At 32.4% G+C, this 26,012-nt stretch overlaps 4 protein-coding genes across 6 annotated transcripts; 2 read left to right on the top strand and 2 right to left on the bottom strand.

Moving 5' to 3' along the window:
* Positions 1-331: 331 nt before the first annotated feature.
* LOC111020368 (uncharacterized) lies at positions 332-4,770 on the bottom strand. Of its 3 annotated transcripts, none has more exons than XM_022297020.2 (4): positions 3,996-4,770; positions 3,657-3,751; positions 2,343-2,617; positions 332-1,374 (listed from the first exon to the last, which is right to left on the bottom strand). In XM_022297020.2, exons 1-4 carry the CDS (start codon positions 4,023-4,025, stop codon positions 569-571), a joined length of 1,206 nt encoding a protein of 401 aa, XP_022152712.1. In that variant the 5' UTR covers positions 4,026-4,770; the 3' UTR covers positions 332-568. The 3 variants fall into 3 exon arrangements, with proteins under 3 accessions (XP_022152712.1, XP_087983747.1, XP_087983746.1); XM_088127621.1 differs by lacking the exon at positions 3,996-4,770 and adding an exon at positions 3,905-3,963; XM_088127620.1 differs by lacking the exon at positions 3,996-4,770 and adding an exon at positions 3,901-3,962.
* A 127-nt stretch (positions 4,771-4,897) lies between these two features.
* On the bottom strand, positions 4,898-10,147 carry LOC111020263 (serine carboxypeptidase-like 35). Its single transcript, XM_088127619.1, has 8 exons — positions 9,689-10,147; positions 8,123-8,227; positions 7,570-7,758; positions 6,761-6,849; positions 6,182-6,478; positions 5,953-6,089; positions 5,763-5,855; positions 4,898-5,332 (listed from the first exon to the last, which is right to left on the bottom strand). The coding sequence occupies exons 1-8, from the start codon at positions 9,966-9,968 to the stop codon at positions 5,071-5,073; spliced, it is 1,452 nt and encodes a 483-aa protein (XP_087983745.1). The 5' UTR covers positions 9,969-10,147; the 3' UTR covers positions 4,898-5,070.
* Positions 10,148-16,820: 6,673 nt separating this feature from the next.
* Positions 16,821-17,945, top strand: LOC111020253 (uncharacterized). Its single transcript, XM_022296862.2, has 2 exons — positions 16,821-17,155; positions 17,247-17,945. The coding sequence occupies exons 1-2, from the start codon at positions 16,907-16,909 to the stop codon at positions 17,661-17,663; spliced, it is 666 nt and encodes a 221-aa protein (XP_022152554.1). The 5' UTR covers positions 16,821-16,906; the 3' UTR covers positions 17,664-17,945.
* Positions 17,946-21,014: 3,069 nt separating this feature from the next.
* On the top strand, positions 21,015-22,884 carry LOC111020337 (ribonuclease MC). Its single transcript, XM_022296983.2, has 2 exons — positions 21,015-21,378; positions 22,323-22,884. Exons 1-2 carry the CDS (start codon positions 21,055-21,057, stop codon positions 22,722-22,724), a joined length of 726 nt encoding a protein of 241 aa, XP_022152675.2. The 5' UTR covers positions 21,015-21,054; the 3' UTR covers positions 22,725-22,884.
* The last annotated feature ends 3,128 nt before the right edge of the window (positions 22,885-26,012 follow it).

Genomic DNA, 26,012 nt, shown 5'->3' with positions numbered 1-26,012 from the left:
CTAAATTTAGAACTATAGAAAACTTGAAATAAGAAAGGTCTATGAAACATGTTTCTGTTTTCTTTTTTCAATAAAAATAAATAACAAAAAATAATTATCCAACACATGTTTTTCTTTATTAAAAAAAAAAAAGTAAGAAACAAGAAAATGTTTTTCTTTATTAAAAAAAAGTAAAAAACAAGAAACGGTAACGTTACTGAAACCCCTCAACCTTGACATAAAAAAGGTTGTTGGTGCCTTAACCATTCGTCGTCAATCCAAAAGCCTACTTTACCGAGTTCTAGAAGATCACAGCAGAAATGGTACACAGATTTGAACAAAAAAGCAATAATTCATGGCAAATAGTTCCATTCAACTCATGGAAATTTGAAACAAGCTTCCGAAGATTTAAGTATTACTCTCTCAATGAACCTTATTAACGTACATCATATAAACTTTAAAGCCATAATAAGTTAAATCTTGTAGCATGCAAAATCACTAAAGTTTGAGGAGAAAAATTTTTGCCTACAAAAATTACTGTTATTGCAAGAGTTATCTGAACTCACAAACAAACCTTTGTCGAGATGATTCAACTCCATCTCCTCCTATCCTCCTCTTCATCAACAGGAGTATACCATGATGGCCGACGCTTGGAGTTGCTCAATCTATAATTTAAGAGCACTTCTTCATCGCAGAGCGCCCGAGTTGCCACGAGAACTATTGTCTTCAAAATGGGAGTATCTGATCCGTTGATTCTTGAACGTCCAGACTTGAACCAAAAGCTACCAAGCCTCTTCATGTTCACTTCTTCATTTGCAAACAATACATTCGGAATATAAACTCTCATGTCCTTTTCTGTCAAGGGGTAATCGTAAGGACAAAGCATAACATTTGGAACCATATCCTTAGCCGGGTGGTTGGCAAAATGAGCAAAGGATAGCGGGTTTCTACGCTCTAAAGCATCACTACCATGCTCCATTTGCTTGGCTTCTAGCGGTTTGCTCAGCATTCGCCAAAGGCGATCTGATTTCTCATCACCTTGTTTGATCGGGTTACTTTTGGGAACAGTTAAGCCATCCCATACCTCACGGGTATCAGCACCCAAACCCCAAGGTTGGGCATTGATTACAGTCCCGTCGTACCTTGTGATCAGATATGGATTCTGAGCATCAACTCTTGGATATCCAGGAATGTACTGATAATGAGCAGGGGAGTAGATAACGCCCGGGTATATTGCTACAACAGATCCGACATCAGCTTCGCCATCTATAAATAGACCTTGTCCAGCATCTTTGTGAGGGATTTGAGATGGCTTGATATCAAGAGTGTAGCCAATTGCATCCTTTAATTTCTGAGAAAGTTCAGATCGTCTCAACGGCCTCGTCTTCGGGATATCTGTGCTGTGAATACATCAGTAACCAGTAGTCATCACAGAGGTTAAAGGAGAAAAGATATAACAAAAGCTTTAGTTACGAATTTATAGGAGCCATTTGGGAGTCAGTTTTAAAAATGTTTTATGTTTTTCAGAACTAAATGCAATAAAAAAAACATTTAGTTAACCGTTTGAAAAGAAACCTTGCTTTTCATTTGTTTATCCTCACTGAGTGGTCTGTTATTAAGAACCACGGAAGTCGTTCTTTTATCAAATATCACAGACTAGTGAATAGTTAAAACATTTTATGAACTTTAGGACTTCAATTTTCCTGTGGATAGGCTCTTCTAGTTAACTGGGCTATCCTTTATCAAGTAGCTAAAATTTCTCAGCTAGCAGCATTGCAGAATGCAGAGGATTCTTGAAGAATTTAAACCAACAGTGTACAAGTATACCGGATTTTCATAATCGGCCAAAATTTGACCTCTAAAGAAGCAAACCTTCAAACAATACCCAAAGAATCATATCTTAGATAGATCGAGGGGGATGCAGTTTCAAGTACTCAAAACAATATAATCTCAGCAATTCATTTTAGATGCTATTCAGAAACCAAAAATAACATTTACTGATTTATATATGTAATTTAAGACTTGGAAATAACACACTGAATGAAGGAATGTGTTCTAGTTGCTAATTGGATTTCCAAGCTCACTAGCAAAGAGGGTAGTAGATCATCATTGGAACATGGGTGGGCATTAAGGATATTTTATCCTTCATTTGGGGATTGACATAATGTCAACTTATTAGCTTCTTCAGCACTATGCACAATGAAGCCAACCAGTTTTTAGCAAATTGTGAAAAGATCTTGCTTATATCTGGGCAATTCGATTATTTTAGCAGCCCTTTGCAAAATTTTAGTGACTGGTACATGGTTCATCATTTAACATTTAAAAGAGCTTTCTAGAAATTGATCAGAGCGAGAGTATCTAACCAGCAACGTTAGTAGTTGGATTATTTCTGCCAACAGCAAAACTAAGACCACTTTTTCGAACAGCATCATTGGATTGTTCGGGTGATTCTGCAGGTTCATTGCTCTTTCTCATATCTGGAAGAAGAACTTCATCCATATGCATGCAGAAGCTTTTAACCTGTGAATGGATGTTCTCTTGCACTTGCTTTTGTTGATCAGCGAAGGAAGCTTTACTGGCCATGTCAATAATCTCCTCTGCATCAGCCTCAGCAGCATTCCTCCCCAAACGGTTGTAGCTGGAAGTTCAAACTTTAATGAGATGAATTACTGAAACATAAAAATTAGTATGAACTTGCCAAAAGTATAGGTTTCTTACAAGAGGCCACATCCTGAAAATATTTTTTAATCAATTTTCCTTCCCGGTGTGAAGAGAGATGACACTAGAAAGAATTTATACCCAACTAGGGACCTTCATGGGGACTCCAGTAACTGAATGCAAGGATAGGCGGCCAAATTGATAGAATAATGGCGATTGTGTGATGGTATCAACAACTAAGTTGATGCCATTACAATAAAATAAATTAAATTTAGCAACAGACAAAATTATTTTCCTTTTTTCTTTTTTCTTTTTTCTTTTTTCTTTTTTTATATTTTTCCAGAAGAAGAAACAAATGAACCATTCAAAAAATGTATACAGGGGAGAATGGTAGAAGAGATAAAAAAGACATCAACACAAGAAGCCAAAAAGATTACTAAAATCCTACCTAATTGAAACAAATCCTAGAAACGAATAATTACAAAAATACTTTTCTACAGCCCCCAAGGAGCAGTAGAAAGCAAACATTATAGCATAAAAGGAATAGCTCCTTTCCACCGCTGTGAAAACCTTCTAATCCTTTCAGACATATCTCCATAAGCCCACCATAGTCCACAAAACCCTATGATTCTCCAAAGAATAGACAATCATGTAAAACTAGAACAGCCCTTATGCTACGAGTGTCCAAAAGAAATCTATGATTAAAAACCAATGTAAAACAGTTCTACATTGGTTTACTAAACCTGCCTAGAAATATTTTGTTAAGGTAAACAAACCACCAGTCCTGTAGTCAGAATAAAACACTTTGATACTAATAACCCTCGGTTCATAGTCCCGAACAATACAGATGAGTGTGATTAGAAGTCGAAGAACTTGAAAAAAGAAAAATGGCTTATAGAGATTTTAGTGGACATTGGAGTTTGCACATGAATTCCAGGGACAGAGCACAACATAAAAGTTTGGAGAGGAATTAAACTGAATTTTGGAACCACATGATGCAATAGAAAAGTTTAAATGACCTGGTGAAAAGGAACAAGCGGTTCATATCTGCTTCGAACTGCAGGCGCCTTGGATCCCTCGAAAACATTGGATTTTTTGCAAGAACCTTCACAGCCTGAATTTATAAGCATACACATAATAAACGTCAGTAGAGAAAAAAAAAATCAAATGTAATAGATTCATTTTAGGAAATTTGTGAGAAAATTTTCAGACACCACTTCGTCAACTCTATTTAGTTCTTGAAACCGAACAGAAGAACAATACCTACATTCTCTATCTATCTATCTCCGTCCACTTTCCATCATTTTCCAGCGCTTTATCGGGAAAATCAAAATCAAAATCAAAATCAAGAGTAATACCTCTTGAAATTTCTGAAACAGAAAAGCCATTTGAGGAATTAAACCACGTAGTAGAGAATTCAAGTGACCCAAATTAGCTCCCGCGAACGAGCAGCTACTCGAGTTGAGACCAGCAATTCCAGAACCAGAGTTGAGAGTGGAAAATTATGAAATCGAGAGAGAGAAAGAGAGAGAAGATCACGCGAGTAGCACGTGCATAATTCTCTGGGCCGTGGTGATATACAGCGATCATTGGGCTTCCAAACAAAAGTAGGCCCAAATATGGAGCCTGCCCCAGTGGACCTGGAAAAGAAGTTTCATTTTAAAACGTGCAATTTTATGATTTAGCCCCTTCGCAACTAATATTTTCTATTTTTGTCTACCTTTAGAAATTAATTACAATTTTTTGTTATTTTCAAAAGTGACCATCTCACTTTTAAGCCGAATTAGATTACAAACTCTTTGTTAAGATTTTCTTTTTTCTCTTTTATCATGATATATCTGTACTATATTTGTTGATAAAATCTAAATTTCATTATTTCAAGAATGTTGTATGGTAAATAAATACGTAACTACTCTAGAGAGTAAGAATATCTTAACCACCAAGCTACCATCTTTCAAGTAAATTTCTATCTAATTTGGTTAAAACACGAGTCTTAAAATTCATTTATTTGCTGTAATCCTATATTTTTACAATCTTGGCTGTAGTTTCCTTAGCATATGGCTTGTAGTCAGTCAAAAGTGTTATTATCATTATTTTTTTTTTAATTTCTTAGTACAAACATAGAAGTTAGAAAAAAAGAAGTTAAAAGGAAATCTGCAATCAATATGGGTGATCCTCTAACTAGATTTGCAAATATCTATTTCTTCGGGGGTGATAAGTTACAATTGCATGGAGTGAAGAGAGAGCCAATAACGAGATCTTGTGTTTTGAAAGACTTTAAGTTCATTGATAAAAATTTGGAGTTCATCAATAAAAAAGTGTTAGAAAATTTAAACGAGATAAAGCAATCCATTTTTATCGTTATTCTTATATTATTCGATTAAGCATAATAACTCCCCTCTCTGTGACCGACAAATTAGAGGGAATCCCGTCCTAAAATTTGGGAGAGGTAGGCAAACGATTGGCAGAGAGAAAATGAGTGAGAAGAGAGAGTGACTGTTGAGGAGCAAAGATTGGGACTTGGTGGCCTGCCCCTCTAATGGTGGCCAAGCTCAGGCCTTCTTGGTAAGTTTCAACCCAACCAGCCACTTGATGCCTATCATACCATGCCCTCCATTCCTCTTCAACTTTCAAATCCATCATCTTTATGCTATATTTTGTTGACGTTATCGGTATTCTCCCGTCGGTGTCACCGCTGCAAAATTATAGGCACTCACTTCAAAAAAAGAATCACTGAACTAGCTTAAAAGATTGTCATACACACTGTAACTTAACTCATTGATTATATAGATTTGTTTATGTTAAGGATCCCACATTAAAGAGATAGGAGATTTAACCAGGGTTAATGATATAAGTGGGCTACTCCTCTCGTTGTCAATTGATTTTGAGATGGAACTCCAAAGTCCGAAAGCTCAAATGAGCATCCGGTCCAAAAATGAAAGTATAATATGAGTAGATTACTCCTCTCATTGCCAATTGATTTTGAGATAGAACCCATGAATATTAATTATTACATGCTTATAAATCTAAATTTTTTTATATATAAAAGAATCTAATCAATTAAGGAACATATTCACATTCTTAACCGAAATAGAAGATCAATGAAAGAAAGAATGAAAGATGACCTATAAATCCAAATGCGGTAGCCTGTTTTGAGTAACTTGTGAATGATGGGCAAGACAGATTCAGGAGCATCAATCCAATCTTGAATCACAGAACTGTCACAAAAAGTATAAGAACATGACGATTAACAAATTAAATATATATGAAAGTATAATAATCGAAATAGACCATCAACTTAGAAATTATAAGGACCTGCAAGGAGTGTAAGGATAGGAAAGTTTCGTAACATTAGCATGTAGAGCCCTTTGAACATCCTCTCTATTGAAATATTTTTCAGCATAATTTGTAGTGCATGGATCATAGCCCGTTGGTAGCTTATCCCACAGTTTCTGTGAAAAAGACCAAAAAACAAGACATCATCAAAACATAGAAGGTTTAACGAAAGATGGTTTTCGAGAGACCTTAAGTTGATCTGTCTTACCCGTTTTGTAAAGATTCGAGGAGCAACAGCACCGACCAGTCGTTTGAAAATCGAGGAGGAGGAAGAAGGGGAGAGGCAGGTTGGAGCATAAATGTTATAGACATCAATTTTGGAGTAAGAAATTAGAAAATCTCCGTAGTGATTAAGGCAAGAAAGCGTTTGGTTTTCAACATCAGCTGAGAAATTGCATAGTTTGAAGATGTTGGCATGGAGTTGATCTGATATTATGGCATGGCTCCATGCAAATTCAACCATTCCCATGGAGTCTGTTTCATCATTGATGGCTGCATTTCCAATCTGATAAATATAATTTTCTCATCATCTCATAAATATATATAAGAAATTAGAAAATCTCCATAGTCTATCATGTCATAACAAATCCATCAGAATTAGCCCATTTAAACAGATCACATTATCACTATAGTTAATAGGGTTAATTAATGGCATGTAGTGGTAAATAAAATTTTTAAAATTTAGAAAAAAAAAAACTAAATAGAGAAAGGTATCAAATTTATAATTAAAAAAAAAGAAATACAAAAGGTTAAATTAAAGCTAAAATAATTGGGAAAGAAAACTTACCAATAAGCCCTTGAGGTTAATAATCAAGTCTTTGCTAGAATTTTTGTTTCTCTCATAAATCAGCTCAGCAAGTTGGGGAGCATAATGTCCTTCAAATAAACATAGCAAGAGATCATTTATCAAGTCAATGTCACAAAATTACTCATTTAGTTTAAGTTCCATTCTATGACGATTCATAAAAACACTCCAATAAATTGAGAAAGAGATTATCCAAAAGTCTAAAATAGCCCCTTCTCAAAGTTGTTTCGCTCGTTAGTTAAACGTTATAAGAATTTCAAATGACACAAAATTTAAATACATGGGTAAAAGTAACTTATTGCAACGAAATTCAGATTTCATGGCTAAAGAAATTTAATTTCGTCAACAAAAGTGTTGCGGGCGAAATTTGAATTTTGTAACCATGACTCGCGATGAAAGCAAATCTGATCGACAAAAGTCTCATCTTACGATAAAATTGATTTTGTGTTGCTTTTTTTTCTCGTGAAAATTAACAGCAACGAAATCAGAGATGTCTAGCGATGAATTTGTCAACAAAATTTTTTGATTGGGATAGGTTATGTCAATACTTATTCTACTTTTGGCAACAATTTTGTTGTGTTGGTAAAAATTCAATTTTTTTGTAGCGGTCGGGGATAGCCAAAATTTATATATATATATATATATATAATCTTCTCATTCTAAAAATTCTAAAAGAAGAAAAACAGAGAAAAGTGACGAAATCTAAAGTATTTTGTTCCAACCCTGTTCCAAATAGAATGTAAAATATGGAAATATACAACACCAAAAAGAAAAGAGATAAAGAAAAATACCAGCATAGCTCTCCCCAGCTATATAGAAATCATGGAGTTTGAAACTTGGGAACCTTTTGAACCAACCAAGAAGAAAATTATAAGAATCTTGAGCTGTGATTCTATCTCCCAGCTTAAGTAAATCTGATGATTTGTTTGTATAAGAGAATCCCACTCCCACTGGTGTCTCCAAGAATAGCATATTTGCAGCTGTTACACAGTATATCATAAGACACTTTTAAAAAAACAATTTTGCTTTTAGTTTTTTTTTTTTTTTTTTTTTTATGTTTTGAATGAAGCTTATAAATACTATTTCTACTTTTATATTCTTTCATATTGTCTATCTATTTCTCGTAGACATACGTTTTCAAAATTTAAACTAAATCTTAATAACTGAAAAGAAAAAAAGTACTTTTTTTAAAAAAATTGGTTTTGAAACTTAGCTAAGAATTTAAATGCTGTTCTTAGTAAAAGTGAAAGAAGATACTAAAGAAACTAGAATGAGACAACATAATTTTTACAAATTGAAAACTAAAAATAAAACCGTTATCGAAGCCAGGCTCGGAGAGAATACCTTTATTCCAAGAAAAATTGTTGAGTTTTAGCTTCCCATTGCTTTGAACAAGGAAGGGGCCAAGTTCTTGTGCAGCTCCATAGGCTATGGAGGAGCAGCCTGGCCCTGATAAATTATTCACAAACAAAACATTCAACATCAAAATTCTTCCATTCTTTTAAACAATATTAACCATTCAAATAATGGGCAGAGATTCAAATTAATTTTTTTTAAGTTATGGATTAATACGAGAATAACTGCATATTCATTTCCAATTCTTAATCTTTTTATCTTTTTTGTTAATAATTTCTTTGTTACATAATATTTATATTTTCAACAATTAAGAAGATGAGAAGTTAAACTATCAACTTTTTGGATGGCGATAGATAAGAATTCATTCAACTATGCTTAATTTGATGTATTACAGTCTAATAGAAAAATTCGTGTACAAATCTACACATGTAAAGGTTACATGTATTTCCATGATATATATTAGCATTTAAATTAATAAAAGGAAGTATAAATTAATTGAATTAGAACTTTTCTTTTAAAGAATTTTCATCCTATTTTCCCCCTTTTTAATAAAAATTTGTTTATATTCAAATTCATAACAAATGGACACATCTCGAAAAGTCATCTCTATTCCACTCTATCCCGTTGTCACTCCTACCAGAAGTAAATAAACAACAAAAAGGAAAAAAGTGGGTGAGACCAAAGGGAAAGGAGGGCAAAAGTTTTCATTCCAATATATGCATAGATTAGATCTAGATTCCTTTTATGATAGGGATAGATGAGTCTTTCTGCTCAACTTCACATAACATTTTATTTTCAATATTTTAGTAAAATTTTATTGTATTTAATAAAAAATCTTTAATTTTTTTTCTTAAACTCAATATCTAATACATATAATATTTCATTCAATATAAAATCCATTCCAACGAATTTCTTTATAAAATTGAAAAACTAAAATAGATAGTTTGAAAATGCAAGAATTAAACTAGAAAGGTTAGTGAGTAAAATAAGATTCAGATTTATCATTAATAAAAAAAAATCAAAAAAATATTTTAGTCGTTACATCAATAATTGAGTGATCTTTTCCACAAAAAGACATGCCTTAATAATTTCAAACGGCTAAAATCTTTGGAAATAATTTATTTTGTCGTTCTATTTATTTTGTTTTTTCAAATGGTAGAATTTTTTTGTAAATTGAAATAACTTATGAAGTAAAACAATATTTTAAATTTATATTAACTAATTTTTTTTTTTTGGCAAAAGAAAAAAACTCAAGGGAAATTTGAAATCAAGGAAAAATTTATATATTTTTTCTTTATAAGTTAGCTATTATATTTATTTGGTCTCCTTATAAAAATATTTTGTCAACTTCTTAGCTCTTAGAATAATAATAATAATAGAAAGATTTAGACCTTAGTTTCACAAATGGGATAACTAGATTTTTTCTTTTCTTTCCTTTTTTTTTTGTTTTTTTGTTTTTTTTTGATTTTGACAGAGGGACTAACAAATAAAATAATAAAAAACTTTGGAGGGACTAAATAATAATAATTAGTAAAATCAAAGAAGAGAGAGAACCTCCATTGAGCCAAAGGACGAGAGGGCTATGGGCGACGTCGTTTTGAGCTTCAAAGAACCAGTAGAACAGAGCCTTGTCTCGGGTCTCCGTCGGCCCGAGTTCGATGTACCCGGCGTAGTGCCGGAACTCCACCGGCGGCTGCTCCGGCAAGCCGATCACTTTGTCGGCCTCTCTCCGCCGCGATTCCTCCTCCGATTTCTCTCCTCCCATCTCCGACGAGAAAACCGCTGCCGTGGAGAGTAAAGTACCGAACGCCAGCAAATTCCAATAAAGTCCCATCGCCGATTAACGGCAATTTTCTCTTCTTTCTTTCTAACAGTAGAGAGAGAGAGATTTGAAGATTTAATATATTGTAAAAAGAAGTGTCTCAATGGACCATGGGCGTGATGAACGTTTGCTTAGCGATGTCTTTTAACACTTTTTTTTTTTCTTTTTCTAATTCTTTTCGTTCATTTGAGGAGCTCCTTTTAAAATTATTATTGTGTCGTTGGAGCTCTTTTAAAAGTTATTTCGATTTAGTTGTTATTTTAAAAGTTTTACTTTTTTGTTTACAGATGTTGAAATTTGGGTCAGCTTTTTATTTTTCAAACAAAGTTATCCAATACAATAGATTTCGATATCTAAGATGCCTGTTAAATATCTTCAAACGTTCAAGTTAATGACTTAGAAAAGAATATAGAAAGCTTTTAGTACAAGTTTAGTGATCGATTTTTTGAGGCAAAATCCCTCTCCTTATAAAACTGATGGGGCTAAGTAGGAGGTGATCCAACGTGGGACGTGATGGGCCCTACCCATTCACGAACACTGACGATTCATAGGGGACATTCTTGGTGCGTGATTCTATTCCCCTCTTCGTAATTGCATAAAAGGAGTAGTGACTACGGCACGTCAAGGCACTTCTTCGACGATCCCCGTCTGCCCCGCCTGTCGGCCCGCTCTGAAGAATGAATGGACCGACGAGCCTCCAAGACAAGGGGCCTACTCCCATGATTCCACTGTCACCTCTGCAGTTGTCAGACACATCATGGTATTGTCTGTACATGTTTGTCAAATCATCATTGCTCTCTTCGTTACTCGCCACTCTCTGGTGGGATTGGTCCTTGCTGCCACGTGGAACTATGCGGGGCACATACGGCCTCTATTCTTACCCATAACACATTTTAACATTTTCAATTACCTTTTTTGTTAGTTAATGTTAAATGTCATTGTTTTTTTTAGCTTATATGACAAAATATTTAATGAGCTAATAGAAATTTAAAAGAATGAAATTACTTACCATTCATTTGGTAACATTCTTGCACTACAAGAATTTTGATCAATATTGATGAAACCTTTTCCGACGCACGTATTTTCGTCGAAAAAAGTTACAAATCTCGACGTTCTAATTTTTTTGTTAGGAAACGTCCGATGTTTTAGGAAACCATCGGGAGATGAAGCTTTTTATGTTTACATACAAGGGAGAGATTTCCTAACACTTTCTTTACATTTGTCTAATAACATAAGGGAAAAGAAGATATTCGATGCTTTCTATGAGTCGGAAAATATCCTCCTCACGTTTCAGAAAAACATCGCGAGATGAGACTATTCCAAACTTTTTCGTAAAACGTCAGGATTTTTCCCGACATTTGTCTAACAAGGTCGCGATAAAGAAGATATCCGCTTTTTATGCATCGGGAAATCTCTTTAAAATCTTCCCTAAATTTAGAACCCTCATCAGCTTTAGCGGCGCATCTCTGGGCCTCGGCCCAATACATTTTGGCTCTGTTTCCGGCCCATGACCATGCCTTCCTTGGGGGAGAATTTTAGGATTTGTGTTGAAAAATACCCTTGTCGAGGTGATAATGTGAAAGAAATTAAATCCAATCATGTAATCTCATAAATGGCCAAATTGAAACTTGATTAGTGTCCAATGTCGATTACTAGTTATTTATAAATTATAAGCTAAATTATTCCAAATGTCAATAAATTTTAAGCTTAGTTTGATTTACACCTTTTTTAACAAGTTTTTCTTCTACCCTTTTGACCTTGAAAATTTATTGAAATGTGCCGTTGAAGAACTTTGTTAAAATGAGTGACAGAAGTTGATGTGGTTGTTGAGTTGTAAACGGAGCAATAAAGAGCCATTGAAGAACTTTGTTAAAATGAGTCCGTTGTAAACGGAGCAATAAAGATGTACCTTTTAAAAAAATAAACATCAAATGTGACAAGTATTGATATAACCACTAAGTGATGGGTTAAAAATGAACAGCAAACATGACTTAAAAAATGTTTGTCCAGTGGTTTTCGATATTTGTCACGTTTAGTGTTCATTTTTCAAAAGTCATGTCTGCCACGATTTCGTTTTACAACTCTATAACTACATCAGTTTCTATTTAATGTTCATTTTTTAAAAGTCATGTCTGCTATTGCTTCGTTTTATAATTCTATAACTACATCAGTTTCTATCACTTGTTATAGGAGTAGAATTCTTCAGCGACAAATTTTTATAAATTTTAAAAATCAAAAGTCGAAGTGAAATTTTTAAATAATAATAATATAAATAAAAGTAACATCAAAATGCATGATATTTTGAATAATTGAGCCTTATTTATATGTAATATTAGTTGGTGCCAATTGAGCAAAGTCAATGATTACGATGTGAGTAACTTATTTTAGAGATGGAAGATTTAAATCTCCATGCTCCCTCGCTTCTGACAACGTGCGCTTACTTTTTTATATTGGGTCGGCCCAATTCAAGCCTTATCAGTACTTTGGGGCAACTAGCCTTACAGTTGGGCCAAGTTTGGGCCTATGTTTTCTTGGCGGACCCGGCCAATGATGACACAAATTGAGGAGTTGGGAGGACAATTTGTAGTTTAAAAAACATTGTACATTTTTTTAAGATTATATTTACAGTTATATTTTAAAAAAATATATATATTTGTAAATATTTAGCGAATAAAGATATGTACTTAACTTCATCCTTATTCAAATTAGGTTAGCACATGTTGGCACATGAACGTAGCTTAGTAGTTAAAGGTATCTTTAATTTATTTGAAGTTTGAAGTTTAAATTTTCATCTTGATATTTACCGTACTTGAGAAAAAAGAGTTTGAAAGAAAGATCACAATAATACACCTACCTTTTAATCTTAGGAATAAGCACTATATTTTGATTTAATTAGAGTTCTAGTATTTATGAGTTGAGGAAGAATTTTCAAGAGGTTAAATTTATTTATATCTTTGTCTTTTTAGTACAACAATTTGGGGATATGGAAGATTGAACCTCTGACTTCGAGAAAAGAAATATATGTCAATTATCACTAAGTTATACTTATGTTAGCGAAATTTCCTATATCAATCTTCGATTGAACTCCAAGGCAAATATATTGGTAAAAAGGGTTATTTCCTGTCGTATCTCTTTTTGTGGGATATTTATTTTCTTTGTTGGCTTATGAATGATGTTAGTGGAATGTGTGGTTTTCTTCATTAATAAAGTCCTTTTACTAAAAAAAATTTGAGTAAAAAATAGTTTAGTTAAATTAATAAAATTCAATTAATTGACTCAACAAATAAAAAATAGTTTAGTTGAACCAATAAAGTTTAATTAATTGATAATTAACTTGATTTCAGATCTATTCATTTGTGAGGTGATCTAATAGAACATGAATGGATCTATAAATTAATGTGAGAAAATATCCACATGATGGAAAGTAAAGAAATGTCGTCCCATAAAATCCTCAATGTGAATATGTTTGAAATCTTTTTCTTCATCTTTAATCCAAAGCCCACTAGAGAAAATCACAAAACCTTTTGCATCTCAAAGTTTCAATTTGCAAGAAATACTTTGGTGAAAACTTGTACTAATTTTGGGGTGTTTAGTGTTGAAATTGCAACATCAAAATGTAAAGTTTCAAAATTAAAAAATAAATGAAAATGTGAAATGGGGGATAGATGGAAAAGAGTAGATGCATTTTTATGCTTTGGCACCACCATTAACATATTGTTATAACTCGGTTCTGATCTAATCTGATTGACACGTCATAAGACTAGTTAGCTAGTTAGCTCTTGGCTTATTCGAAATGCAGTCAAACAATTCTTATCATCCATATGTCAAGTTACATGTTTTAGATCTCGTTATAAAAACTATGTTCCATAAATATCTCATAGGATGTACCCAAAATCATATTTTGCCAACTATAACTTTTTCGAAAAAATTGTGATACTTTAAATGTTATAAATGATCCATTCATTATTGTAGCCTCTTCTTTGCCTCCTCACTACCTACAATGCAAGTTGGATGCTCAACAATGTGCCATTAAAAAAAGGTATGGCATCCATTACAAGCTTGCCATGCGAAGAGGAGATGGCTAACCGAAAAAAGAATAAAGGCGTGTGTGGCGTGTGTGGGTGTAAAATAGACAACATTAGAACTATCACTAATAAATGAATAATTCTTTTTAACGGGAGATAAATATTAAACCTTCGACTTTTAAAAAAGAGTAAGATGTCTTTACTGCTGAATTATACTCATGTCAGCTAATATAAATTTATTAGTAAATAACAACTTTACCGTTAAGATGGTTTCATTATATTTTAGTTTCTAAACTTTCAAATTTTATCTTATTTTAAATTTAATTATATTTAAAATAATATTCTATTTTAGTTTCTAAATTCTAGATCGAGTACTTTAGTGTTTTCTCTTAATTTTTCAATAGGACTTTTAGTTATTTAAGAAACTATACTAATTAAAATACACTTATATCAGTAGTTTAAAATTGGTTGAAGAAAAAATATTATTTAAAAATCATTATTTCAAAAGTCATTGTGTCCGCATGAGATTTTTGACATAAATTTGATTCATGGAGTAGAACTTTGACTTGTTTTATTTTGTGTAAGTCAATCTGTAGATTCTCTCTAGGACATAGCTTAACTCGAGGCGGGAGCGCTTGTTTTCGAATCAAGGAGTTTGGAGTCTTTGACTTCCTTTGATTTCTACTCATTCAAGATCTTCAACTTCCAACTTGTTGATTTCTTTGTATAAGCTACTTGGCTCGTTGACGATGCCTTTTGGGTTGTTTATCTTATTGGGTTAGTCTTATGACTTGTTTTTTTTTTCTTTTGAAACATATAGTCTTATGACTTGTTGATCCCTTTAGATCAGTCTTTTGGCTTATTAATACCTTTGGATTGATCCCTTGAAGTTCTTTTACGCTCCAAATGTCCTTAACTTATCTTCGAAGTGTTCAAATATTCAACGTCATCAAGTATTCTATTCTTTAAATTATTTAGTCTTCAAAGTCTTCGATCCTCAAAATATTTTGGTATTTGAAGTGTCTTTAGAGTCAGGATTTCAAAAGTTTCGTTGTTTTCGGAGAGTTTTCAATTTATTGGGAGTATGCTTTAACTTTTACAAGCTTGAAATGGAGGGGGTGACTCCTATATTTAATTAGGTCTTCACAAGTTTAAGTTGATACATGATTGAGTAATTTTGGATCCAACTCTTGGACTTGAAGAGCTGTTTGGTTCATATGTCAAGTTAAGAGAATTTGAGTTTGAATGACTTAGAATCCAATTATCAAAAAGACCCCATTGATAAGGCTACGTGTGATCAAATGGTCATAAACAAGACAAAATAGTAATTTAGTATTTGTCAAAATTTATAACTCCAACGTAAGACTTTGAATATCCCAAAATTCACAAAGACTTTGAATAAGAACATCTCATTATCCATAAGTATCCAAATAAGGCTATTCGGAGGGGAAAAGAAAAGGAGAGATCCAAATAAGAAAATATTAATTTTTAATCGAAAGAGATGGATATCAATTGGTTACAAATTTTGGCACGAAACTTTTGAAATTGACAATTAACAATCAACCCAAATTAGACGATCAAAGTCTCGCACGTTGTTCTAGTTCTGACACGTGTAAATGATTTTTATCTTTTATTATTATTATTATTATTATTTTTAGAAAAAACTTAGGTTACTCCAAATAGACAAGGGACTCAACTAAAGCTAACTAAGATTTTTTTTTTTACTTATGTTGATTTAAATCATATGTTTAAAAATAGAAAAATGTTATATTATTCTCAGATATTTATTTATTTTCAAACATTAAATATTTATATTTGATAGTGCTAATTACTTAGTGGACGTAAGACCTGTTTGAGATTGATTTTGAAAGCTTAAAGTATATATTAGAAAATCATAATTATTATTAAATTTGAAATTGCAGATGAGTATGTTTATAATCATCTCTTAAAACATCAAACCGAACATAACTCAAATGGTTAAAGTATCTATCTTTAATTAGAAGATCGTGAGTTTGAACCCCCACATCTACAATGGTTTACTAAAAAAAAATAAAAATAATTGTCTCTTAAAACACAATTATTTATAAAAATTTGCTCATCTCATCAAATGTCTCATTCTAACCATTTTTAAAATCCTACATTTAGGTATCATTCCAACACGACCAAATTTCATCTCCTTAATTTTATTCCAAACAAAATTAACACCAAAGCCATATCAATTTCGTACAAAACTTGTGCAAGTAATCTCCATTAAACCCACAAAAATATTTCCTCAACAACTCTTCAAATTATTATGTTAGAGAAATAAAAGGAAAAAATCTGGAAAGTTGGAAATTGAACTAAAAAAAAACAAGAAACCGACCATCTGTCTCCAATGGCTCCCCCCAACGTCGAGAATCTTAGAAACGTACACAACCCAATGGATTGAATAATACGACCCCACCATTACTTATCGTGCACCCACCGACTCTCTTGCCGACCCTCCCGTTTTTATCCAATCAAGGCCGACACACCGGGCCCCACCTCCACGTCCTTTGTACACGTTGCGCCCTCTCATTGGCCCCTGTCTCTCTCTCTTACTTTCTCCTTTTGACTCCTCCACTCCGCGACTACAGATCCTCCAACCACTCGCTTTCCTGGCCAGCCACGTGCCAATCCGCGTAGAGATCTGAAATAATATATTTTCTTTTCTTTTTCTGCAAATGCTTTTCTTCGGATTTAAACCAATCCACCACCACCACGTCGGTTGTCAGAAAATAATAATAATAATAGTCGATTGGGGTTTTGCTTTTTGGCGTTACGATCTGGCGCGTTGGGCCCGTGTGGCGCCATCTGTTATAAATTGGCCTATTCTGGAGACGCACTAACCAATCGAAGTGAACTCATCCAAATTACAAAAAATCTGTGTGTTGCTCAAATTTGTTGATGGCGGATTACGAAAACAAGAAGATCGAGGGGGAGGTTGGTGAAGAAATTGAGGCCAAGGATCGTGGGTTGTTTGATTTCTTGGGGAATAAGAAGGAGGAGGAGAAGCCACAGTCGGCTGAGGAGGTGATTGTGGTGACTGAACAGTTCGAGAAAGTTGAAGTTTCTGGGCCCAAGGTGGAGGAAGAACACGAGAAGAAGCCCACTTTGTTGGAGAAGCTCCACCGATCAGATAGCTCCTCCAGCTCTGTAAGTTTTGATTTTACTTTTTTTTTAATGTTTGATCATTTATTCATATTAAGTTAGAGTTTTGATCACATGGGTTGGTTTTGATTTGCAGTCTAGTGATGAGGAGGAAGGAGAAGGAGGGGAGAAGAAGAAGAAGAAGAAGAAGAAGGGGCTGAAGGAGAAGTTGAAGGAGAAGTTGGGAGGAGACGGGGAGGAGAAGAAGGAAGAAGCTAAAGAGCACGAGCACAGACACGACCACGAAGCAGTCGCCGTCCCGGTTGAGAAGGTGGACGATGCAGCCCACTCGGAGGAGAAGAAAGGGTTCCTAGACAAGATCAAGGAGAAGCTTCCGGGCCATAAGAAGTCGGAGGAAGCTGCATCGGAGGTGCCGCACGCGGCCGAGGCGGCGGCTTGCCATCCTGAAGAGGAGGGGAAGGAGAAGAAGGGATTTTTGGAGAAGATCAAGGAGAAACTCCCCGGATACCACCCCAAGGAGGAGGAGAAGAAGGAGGCAGCTTCTGATTATTGAAAGGAATTAATTAAAAGTTGGGTTTAGATGATGATGATTGTGGCGTGGATTTTCAATAGTCTTATTGCTTTAATTTGGTTTCTTTTTTGATGTGTCTTTAGAATTATATATGTGCTTTTTGACGTGCATATATATATATGGGATTTGTTGCTTTTAAGGTGGGATGTGTTTTCATGTCTTTTTTACATACATAGTTTGTTCATTGTATTTAGTTGTTCTTGTGCGTGTGATTAAAGGAAAGAAAAGAAAAAAGGTATTAATGAATTTGTTTTTTTGTTTAAATCTTGATCTGATGTAGCTTGATGATCATTTTCTTTCTTTCCAATTTATTATCAATTAAAAGATAAAGGAACTGTGATCAAATACAAGTGTAATGAGAAAGCTGGGGGAAAAACTTTGAAAATGTTGATGTGGTCCTATGCAAGAGTGGAAGGGGGTGGCATCTACTCATAGAGGGGCTCACAAGTCACATATGATTTGGGATGGAAGTCTACTTTACTTATGGGTTGAAATCAAATATGTTCAAAAGGAATAATGTTGAATTTATTATTATTATTATTTTTGACAAAAGTTAGAAAGGAAAAACAATTAAAAGCAAATATATATATCTAGACATTTTGTGAGGACCACCCACAAGACCTGTTGTTGAAAGGATTACATCCAAACACAGTCGTCATTCTTATCGCTCCCAAGGTGAGCAAAAGGATATGTGCAGTTGTCTTCTCATTGATATCTAGTATAATACTTAATTTGTGATCAACAACCTTTTTCTTTTCAACATTTTGATTTAAAATAATGATTTAACACACTCTAATTAAGTGTGACTGAGGTAATGTGAATATATAGCTTTCAAGAAGTTTAGACGTTCTTTGATAATATTGATTGTTTTTTATTTTTGAAAATGAAGCTTATAACCATTACTTTCACCTTCCTTTTATCTGGTTATCATCTTTTAAAAAATGTTTTCAAAATCTAGATAGAATTTTGGAAAAAAAAAATAGTTTCCAACAACTTGTTTGTGTTTTTAGAATTTAGATAAGAATTCAAAAGTATTTTTTTGAAGAAAGATGAAAAACATATCAATGAAATGGTGAGAAAATACTTTGAAGTCAAAAATTGAAAACGAAATTGTTGTAGCCACCGGCAGTCAAAATTTTGAAGAGACACCTGTAATATTGATTTATATCCTTAATTATGTGACTTACATAGGTGACCTATGGCAAGACTTAGGAAAAAAAAAGACGAGAAATTTTACTTTATAATATAAATATAATACATTTTCTTAAAAGTCAAAAACTTTTCATTTGTTTTTTCAAATATAGCATGTGTAAAAGAAGACAAGTTTTCAGATTACCATCTTCCCTGTTTCCATTATTGGGCCAACCAAACCCAAAGCTCCGCTTAGGCCCAACAAGTTCTCAAGCCCAACCTTCAACAACCAAACTTACATTACCGCACCGTACTCGAACATTGGTTTGAAATATTTTCACTCGCGTATTTTTAACCTAATGTAGTCTCAAATATTTACACTTTTATCAATATATAAGCTCATTTTAGAGGAAGTCTATATATAAATTACCATAGTGAAATATTTTTAATAAACAAATAAACCATTTTTCTTAAAAAAAAACCAAAAAGAAATATAAAATTTTGGCATCATTTAATGGTGCTATTTTTATTTATTATTAAATGTTTATATTTTAATAAATTATTCAACAAATATAGAAATTTTTAGATTTCATTATTCTCCTTATTAAGAGTAATCTGATAAAGTCTATTGTCTAGCGTGTAATTTTGTTAAGAATGAATAATGAATATACATACAAGTGCCCAAGCAAAAAAACTAAATTAATAACTAACTAATCCTAATACTCAATGATTTGAATTTTAATTATTAAAATTCTCAAAACTATTTACCACATTGTTTCTATTTTTCACTAAAAGATTTGATAAATAAATTTTAGAAACAACCAAAACAAATTTGTTTCACTATTTGTATAGAAACAAAAAACGAAAACGTTACTAGAAGGATCCTAACTTATGTTCTCAATCATTCTGGTGACTTTGTTTCACTATTCCAACGGCTATTTCTAAGTTTCTGATGATCCATCTCTTTTCCAACGACTAAGTTTATATTTTCATAATGAAAATGTAAATTAAAAGTATTATAGCCTACATTTTAGAAAAAGAAATATGATTTTTTTAAAGTTTAAACTATATTTTAATTCCTAAGCTTTCCTGTTTTGCCCTTAAAACTTTTAATATTATCTTTTTAGTCTATCAACTTTCAAACATATCTTTTAGATGAAAAAAAAACATTTTTAATCCTTATCATTAATTTTTTTTATTAATTATTTAACAAAATTCAAATCTTATTTGAAACCTAATAAACGTGACTTTAAATAATGGTTCATTACAGACATCTACTCACGAGCGACTAAAGAGACATGAAAATTAAAATAATTTTTTTTTGCAGGATTAAAAATTAAAATAAAATGTTCAAAAATATTGAGTAACTAAGATACAAATTAATTTTCTAAAATCTAGGATTGTATAAACGTGTAAAAATGCAAGCACCATTCTTCTAATTTTTAGAAGATGACATTTCTTATTGAATGGATTCCCACATTCACATTTATGATTTATGGACGATTTTGTAAATGTCAATCGGTCGGGTTCGTTTTTTGTGAAGGAATCGGTTAGGTTTGTTTTTTTTCTTTTGCAATGCAATCGGTTAGGTTGGTGCCAGCAAATAATTTCAAACCTCCTAAATTTTCTTCATTTATTATTATTACTTTTTCAGAGGAAGAATTATATTGTAATATAAAAAATATAATCAATTAGCCAATAATATGAATATAAATAATGACTTATAACTTATAATTAGGAAGCGAAAATAACTTTCGTGGTTAATTACCAGAATATTTAATATTTGCAAAACTTAGATCTCAATACCTCCATCAACATCAATAGTTTAATCTCTGTTTTGATTAAAAATTCAATGCTTCTTTAGAATCAATTTTTTCTATAGCTCAAATGGTTAAGTAGTTTGTTATATAGTCAATTAATTTTAACATTTACCAATTGAAAGAATATAAGTGAAAATGTTAAAGCATAAAGGATTAAATTGAAAATTTTCAAAAGTAGGAACTCAATTCAAAAAATAGAACTAAAACATGTATTTTGAAAAATAATAATAATAATAATTTTTCTCACTATCTTTTTTCGGGAACTGTGTATGGAATCGATATATGGTTTAAGTACTAAAATAAAATATAAAAAAAAAAATACAAGAAGTGGATTAAGAAAAAAAAAAGAAAAAGGTTTTACCCATAAATCTCCCACTTGAGACTTGAGAGGACTGAAAGGGATAGTTGATAGGTAGGGTGAGATGACTATAAATAGCCCTCTTCTCTCAGGCAATGCCCAAACTCACCAATCTAAACACTTTTTGAGATCTATGAGAGCCATGGGAGTGCCAAAGAGAGAAGTTGCCATTTCCTTGGCCCTCACCATTTTCTCACTCATGGCTTTATCAGATGCTTTCGATTCCTTTTGGTTCGTCCAACAATGGCCACCTGCAGTTTGTAGTTTCCAAAAATCAGGTAGCTGTCCCGGAAGTGGGTTGCGAACGTTCACAATACATGGTTTGTGGCCCCAACAAAGTGGCACCTCCTTGACGAATTGTCCGGGCTCTCCATTTGATATCACTAAGGTATGTGTATACTTTTTTAGGTTAACAATTGAAATTTGAATTATGCTTGTATTAGTATCGTTGTTTTATACAATTAATATTAATAAAATGTTACCCATATGAGTTTACCCACAAGCGATTAAGGTATTTTGCTCATTCCACTCCCGAAGAGTAGTGAGGAGGATAAGGTTCCTTAAGGAACAAAGTTTTTTCCAAATTAAATTTAATGGACTGGTTGGGTGTGGGTCCAGATCTCATTAATGGTATTAAACAACACATGAACCAATATTAACTAGAAACATAATTTAAAGCTGAAACATGTTTTTCTAAAAAAAAAAAGTTGAGAAATTGAAGATTTTTCTAAGGGTTTATTATTATTATTATTATTATTATTTTTTTTTCGTGTAACGAGGATTTTAGAAGTTTAAACTGAATTTATAAATTAATCTTTTATATATATTATGTTTTAAAAACATACTTCTAATATCAAACCGAGCATAGCTCAAATGGCTAAGGCACCTATCTCATGAACAAAATTTCAATATTAAAAAACAAGTGTTTGAAAATATAGTTAATCATGAAATAAATAACCTTGATATTTTTCTTTTTAAATAAAGATCAACTCAGTGCTCTGATTGTTCTAAAAAAATATGTCAATTGTGATAATAAAATTTTAAAAATAGTTATAACAAACCTGTCTTAAAAAATCAAAAAAATATTTTTTATTTAAAAAAACCTAAAAGAGCTTATTGTATATAACATTGTTAACTATCCCATCTTGAAAAGACGAAGAAACTAAACAAGATTTATAAATCATGAGTTACCTCTGCCATTGTATTATCAAATTAAAGTCATAACTAAGTTAGGGATTAGTAAACACATGTTCCAAACATAAGTTAAGTTAATCTTCTTAATCTGAAATCTGAACTCAAAACATAAATTGATTCACTCTCTTGTTTATTCAGATTTCCCATCTACAGTCCCAATTGAACACACTTTGGCCCAACGTGCTTAGAGCAAACAATCAACAATTTTGGAGTCATGAGTGGACGAAACATGGAACATGCTCTGAGAGTACATTCAACCAAGCTGCATATTTCAAGTTGGCTGTGGACATGAGGAATAATTACGACATTATTGGAGCCCTAAGGCCTCATGCAGCAGGACCAAATGGGCGCACCAAGTCAAGGCAAGCAATAAAAGGGTTCCTAAAAGCAAAGTTTGGGAAGTTTCCTGGTTTACGTTGTAGAACAGACCCACAAACAAAAGTGTCTTACTTGGTTGAAGTGGTGGCGTGCTTTGCTCAGGATGGCTCCACTCTTATCGACTGTACTCGTGATACTTGTGGTGCCAACTTCATCTTTTGATGGGCAAGAAAAATAAATATGACTACAAAAAGCTTAGAAGAGAATAATAAGCATAAGTAGAACTATATATAAGTTTAAGTTTGTATCATACTTTATATTTAGTATGGTTGTGGGATGCTTCAATATCAATAAATATATATGAAAACTATTTATCTTGAAATTATCTTATATGTACTTCAAGCAATGATTTCGATATCCAAATATAGCACAATCTCAAATAAATGTAAGAGCACGTAAAATTAAGAGGAGAGAATTGAACACAACATATCTCAATTGGTTAAGATATATATTCTCGACCAAAATATCAGAAGTTCGAATCTCTATTATCATATGTTGCTGAACTAATAAATAAAGGAAGAAGAGGAGGGTGTCAAGTGTCTTAAATCCCCATTTAAAGACACATTCGATGACTTAGGAGCAATAATTAATTAATTAATGCTTTAATTAAAGATAATTATGCACATGTTAGAAAATAGCCAATTTTATTCATATTCATAAATTTACTAAAAGATTAGAAACTTTGGAGCATAAAACTCAACATCTCTTCTTCAAGTCCCGAGAGGAGAAAAGGGGTCGAATCGTGCCTAAATTGCAAGTTTGTTGTCTAAGTCATAGAAATGTGCCTATGTGAGCTCAAGCTTTGCCCAAGATGGCTCCACCCTTATTGACAAGTGGTGCCAACTTCATATTTTGATGAGCCAGAATGCTTTTTCCTTTTCAAGAAAAATAAATATATATTATTACATAATTCGAAGATAATAATAAGCATATATTAAATATAACTATACAAGTTTAATATGGTTGTGTGATGCTTCAATATTAATAAATATATAAAAACTACTCACCTCTTGAATCCAATGTATGTCCAAACATATTACAATCTCAAATACATGTAAAGAGTACGTAAAAGAGGAGAGATCTGTTAACTGGTTAATTAAGTCGCATATTCTCGATAAAAAATCAAAAGTAGTTTATCGATGAACTATGAAAATAAACTGTTCCTCGAGGAAATAAATCAGAAAAACAAGGGCCACTCTGTCTACATTATGATTACCCATAATGGAAGGCCATCACCTTTCTTCTCATTAGACAACCAAAAAATAAGGTAAAATATTAATACGCATACAATAAATTGCGCGTCAATGTTGACCCTCTCAAGTCTTTGTTTATGTATCATTTCCTTCTTGGTATATGTTCTAGTAAAATGCATCTTGGGTTTATATATCTACATAGTTAATTAATAATGTCTTACCTAAAAATTTATAATTTTAAAGTACTTCCTTCCACGTTGAGGTTGTATGTATATGAAACTTATTTGAATTTATCATCTACAAATTGTTGATCTAAATATTTATGATGAGTAAGACAGAGACTTCTCTATAATTTATTTAGAGACCGTATTTGATCCGGCTCGCTTTCGTTTAAAATTTTTTTTTACTGATTTATTTATTATTTTATTATGTTTATTGATTTAGTTTAAAATAACATAATTTATTTTATTATAAAATTTAATGTAAAGTTTTAATTAAATCAAATTAAGTTTTAAAATTAGATTTTGTTCGAAAATAATTGGTTTTTTTAGGATTTTATTTAATTGATTTTAAGATTTAAAAAAAAAACTGTTTTTTCTCTCATTTGATTTTTTCGTTCATAGGTATGTCCCCTCCTTTCTTCTCCTCCCTATTTTTCTCTCCTCTCTTGCCCTCTTTTTCTTTTTTACCGTTATCTTTAGGTGAGGAACAAAAATTCACTTCCTTCTTTCTCTCTACCATCACCTTCTCTTCTTCTTCACCCACACCAGCAACCCCGACAATACTCCGACTACACACGTCCCTTGGTGATCACAAGTTCAGACAACCCGCAGCACAGTAGTCCGACGCAAAGCTCTATAATCCCGACAGACAACAATAATATAACGAACAACTTCTACAACCGACGCACAGATCTCCGACAACCTGACTCCCACCTCAAGTGCTCCTTCACGGTTTCAGACCCGCAGGTACACCAAGGATTTCCTCACTGCAGTACGTGATATAGAAAAAAAAATGCTTTTAGAAATGATTTGATTATTTTTAAAATAAGTTTGTTTTAAATATGATTTGAATTTTTTTAAAAACAAGTTTGTTTTAAATATGATTTTTTTTCTTTAAAACAAGTTTGTTTTAAATGTTTTAAAAAAAAGGTTTTAAGGGAGTTTGTTATAGGGATTTCAAATCTAAAATACAATAAAGTTCTTTTTTTTTTCGGTTTTAGTTTTAATTTTTCTTTCTTTTTTAAACAAAATTTCAAAATAAAGATCTGTATAATAAGAATTAAAGTTAAGTTGTATAATGTGGTGTTGGCATGGTGATAGGTTTGTTAGGAGTAATTCACATGTCTCATTTTTACTATTTTAGGTAAAATATTTTAAAAAAAAACTTTCGTTTCTTTTTAACAAATTTTAAATATTAAAACATTTATATAAAAAAACTTAAGTAATATCTTAAGAAGTTGGCACATTGGTACGAGCTTTGTATATTGAGTCGTGATAAGATTTTTCTAATGGTCTTCGTGCCACTCATATCTATTAATTCATATCTTATAACAAAGTGAATTAATATAACGTGAGACATTTCAATCAAAATACAAAAATAATTTTCTTTTGGACCAAATAAAATAATAGGATGATTTTTGACAAAATATGGTACTGTTTTCGAACGGGTGTCGTACAAAACCTTCCCTACGCTCAACCAACTCCCGAACCTAAAATCTGTTTTTCGTAGACCGAATTTTTAAAATAAGTGACCAATCACACCTCGTAGATGATTGGTGGCGATTCCAAACACTAATTTCGAAAGAGACCCATCAGGAGATGACGTTGGCCGCTCCGCGTCACGACGACGGTGCGACAAATATGATATTGTCTACTTTTCGACATAAATTCTGGTGACTAATTTGTTTTTTGTTTTATTAAAAAAAACTTTATATATAACCAGACAACTAATACCAATGGAGATAGTTGTCATAACTTATATATTTATCATCTTTAATTCCTTGTGTCTAGATAATGTAAAACTAACTAGACAGCTAATATCGTGCACGTTGACATGGGTAGTTTGACATAAGATTTAGTTGAATTAGACCTAAAAATTTTGTAAGTTGTGTAGGGTGTAAAGAAGTTGAACTTGGTCCATTTCTAATTATTTTTAAAAAATATAATGAAATAGATGGATATATTATACCTGAGATAATTCTTTTCTTACCTAATCTGTACCGTATATAACTTAATATTGTACCCTTCAATAATAA

This window comes from Momordica charantia (genome assembly GCF_013281855.1).
Source record: "Momordica charantia cultivar OHB3-1 chromosome 8 unlocalized genomic scaffold, Mcharantia_2.0 BLBB01000008.1, whole genome shotgun sequence".
NCBI classification, from domain to species: Eukaryota; Viridiplantae; Streptophyta; class Magnoliopsida; order Cucurbitales; family Cucurbitaceae; genus Momordica; species Momordica charantia.
The sequence above is the reverse complement of the archived record's forward strand: the minus strand, read 5'-3'. Positions and strand labels throughout refer to the sequence as shown.

Excerpts from the sequence above, each read along its gene's own strand:
- LOC111020368 (XM_022297020.2), bottom strand. The coding sequence starts at position 4,025 with ATGGCTTTTCTGTTTCAGAAATTTCAAGAG. Across the intron at positions 3,752-3,995 it reads TGTTTCAGAAATTTCAAGAG|GCTGTGAAGGTTCTTGCAAA; the intron begins GTATTACTCTTG and ends TTATAAATTCAG. Across the intron at positions 2,618-3,656 it reads CGCTTGTTCCTTTTCACCAG|CTACAACCGTTTGGGGAGGA; the intron begins GTCATTTAAACT and ends TTGAACTTCCAG.
- LOC111020263 (XM_088127619.1), bottom strand. The coding sequence starts at position 9,968 with ATGGGACTTTATTGGAATTTGCTGGCGTTCGGTACTTTACTCTCCACG. Across the intron at positions 7,759-8,122 it reads CAATTTTTCTTGGAATAAAG|CTGCAAATATGCTATTCTTG; the intron begins GTATTCTCTCCG and ends ACTGTGTAACAG. Across the intron at positions 5,856-5,952 it reads TATCCTTACACTCCTTGCAG|TTCTGTGATTCAAGATTGGA; the intron begins GTCCTTATAATT and ends TTTTTGTGACAG.
- LOC111020253 (XM_022296862.2), top strand. The coding sequence starts at position 16,907 with ATGGCGGATTACGAAAACAAGAAGATCGAGGGGGAGGTTGGTGAAGAA. Across the intron at positions 17,156-17,246 it reads CAGATAGCTCCTCCAGCTCT|TCTAGTGATGAGGAGGAAGG; the intron begins GTAAGTTTTGAT and ends TTTGATTTGCAG.
- LOC111020337 (XM_022296983.2), top strand. The coding sequence starts at position 21,055 with ATGACTATAAATAGCCCTCTTCTCTCAGGCAATGCCCAAACTCACCAA. Across the intron at positions 21,379-22,322 it reads CTCCATTTGATATCACTAAG|ATTTCCCATCTACAGTCCCA; the intron begins GTATGTGTATAC and ends TTGTTTATTCAG.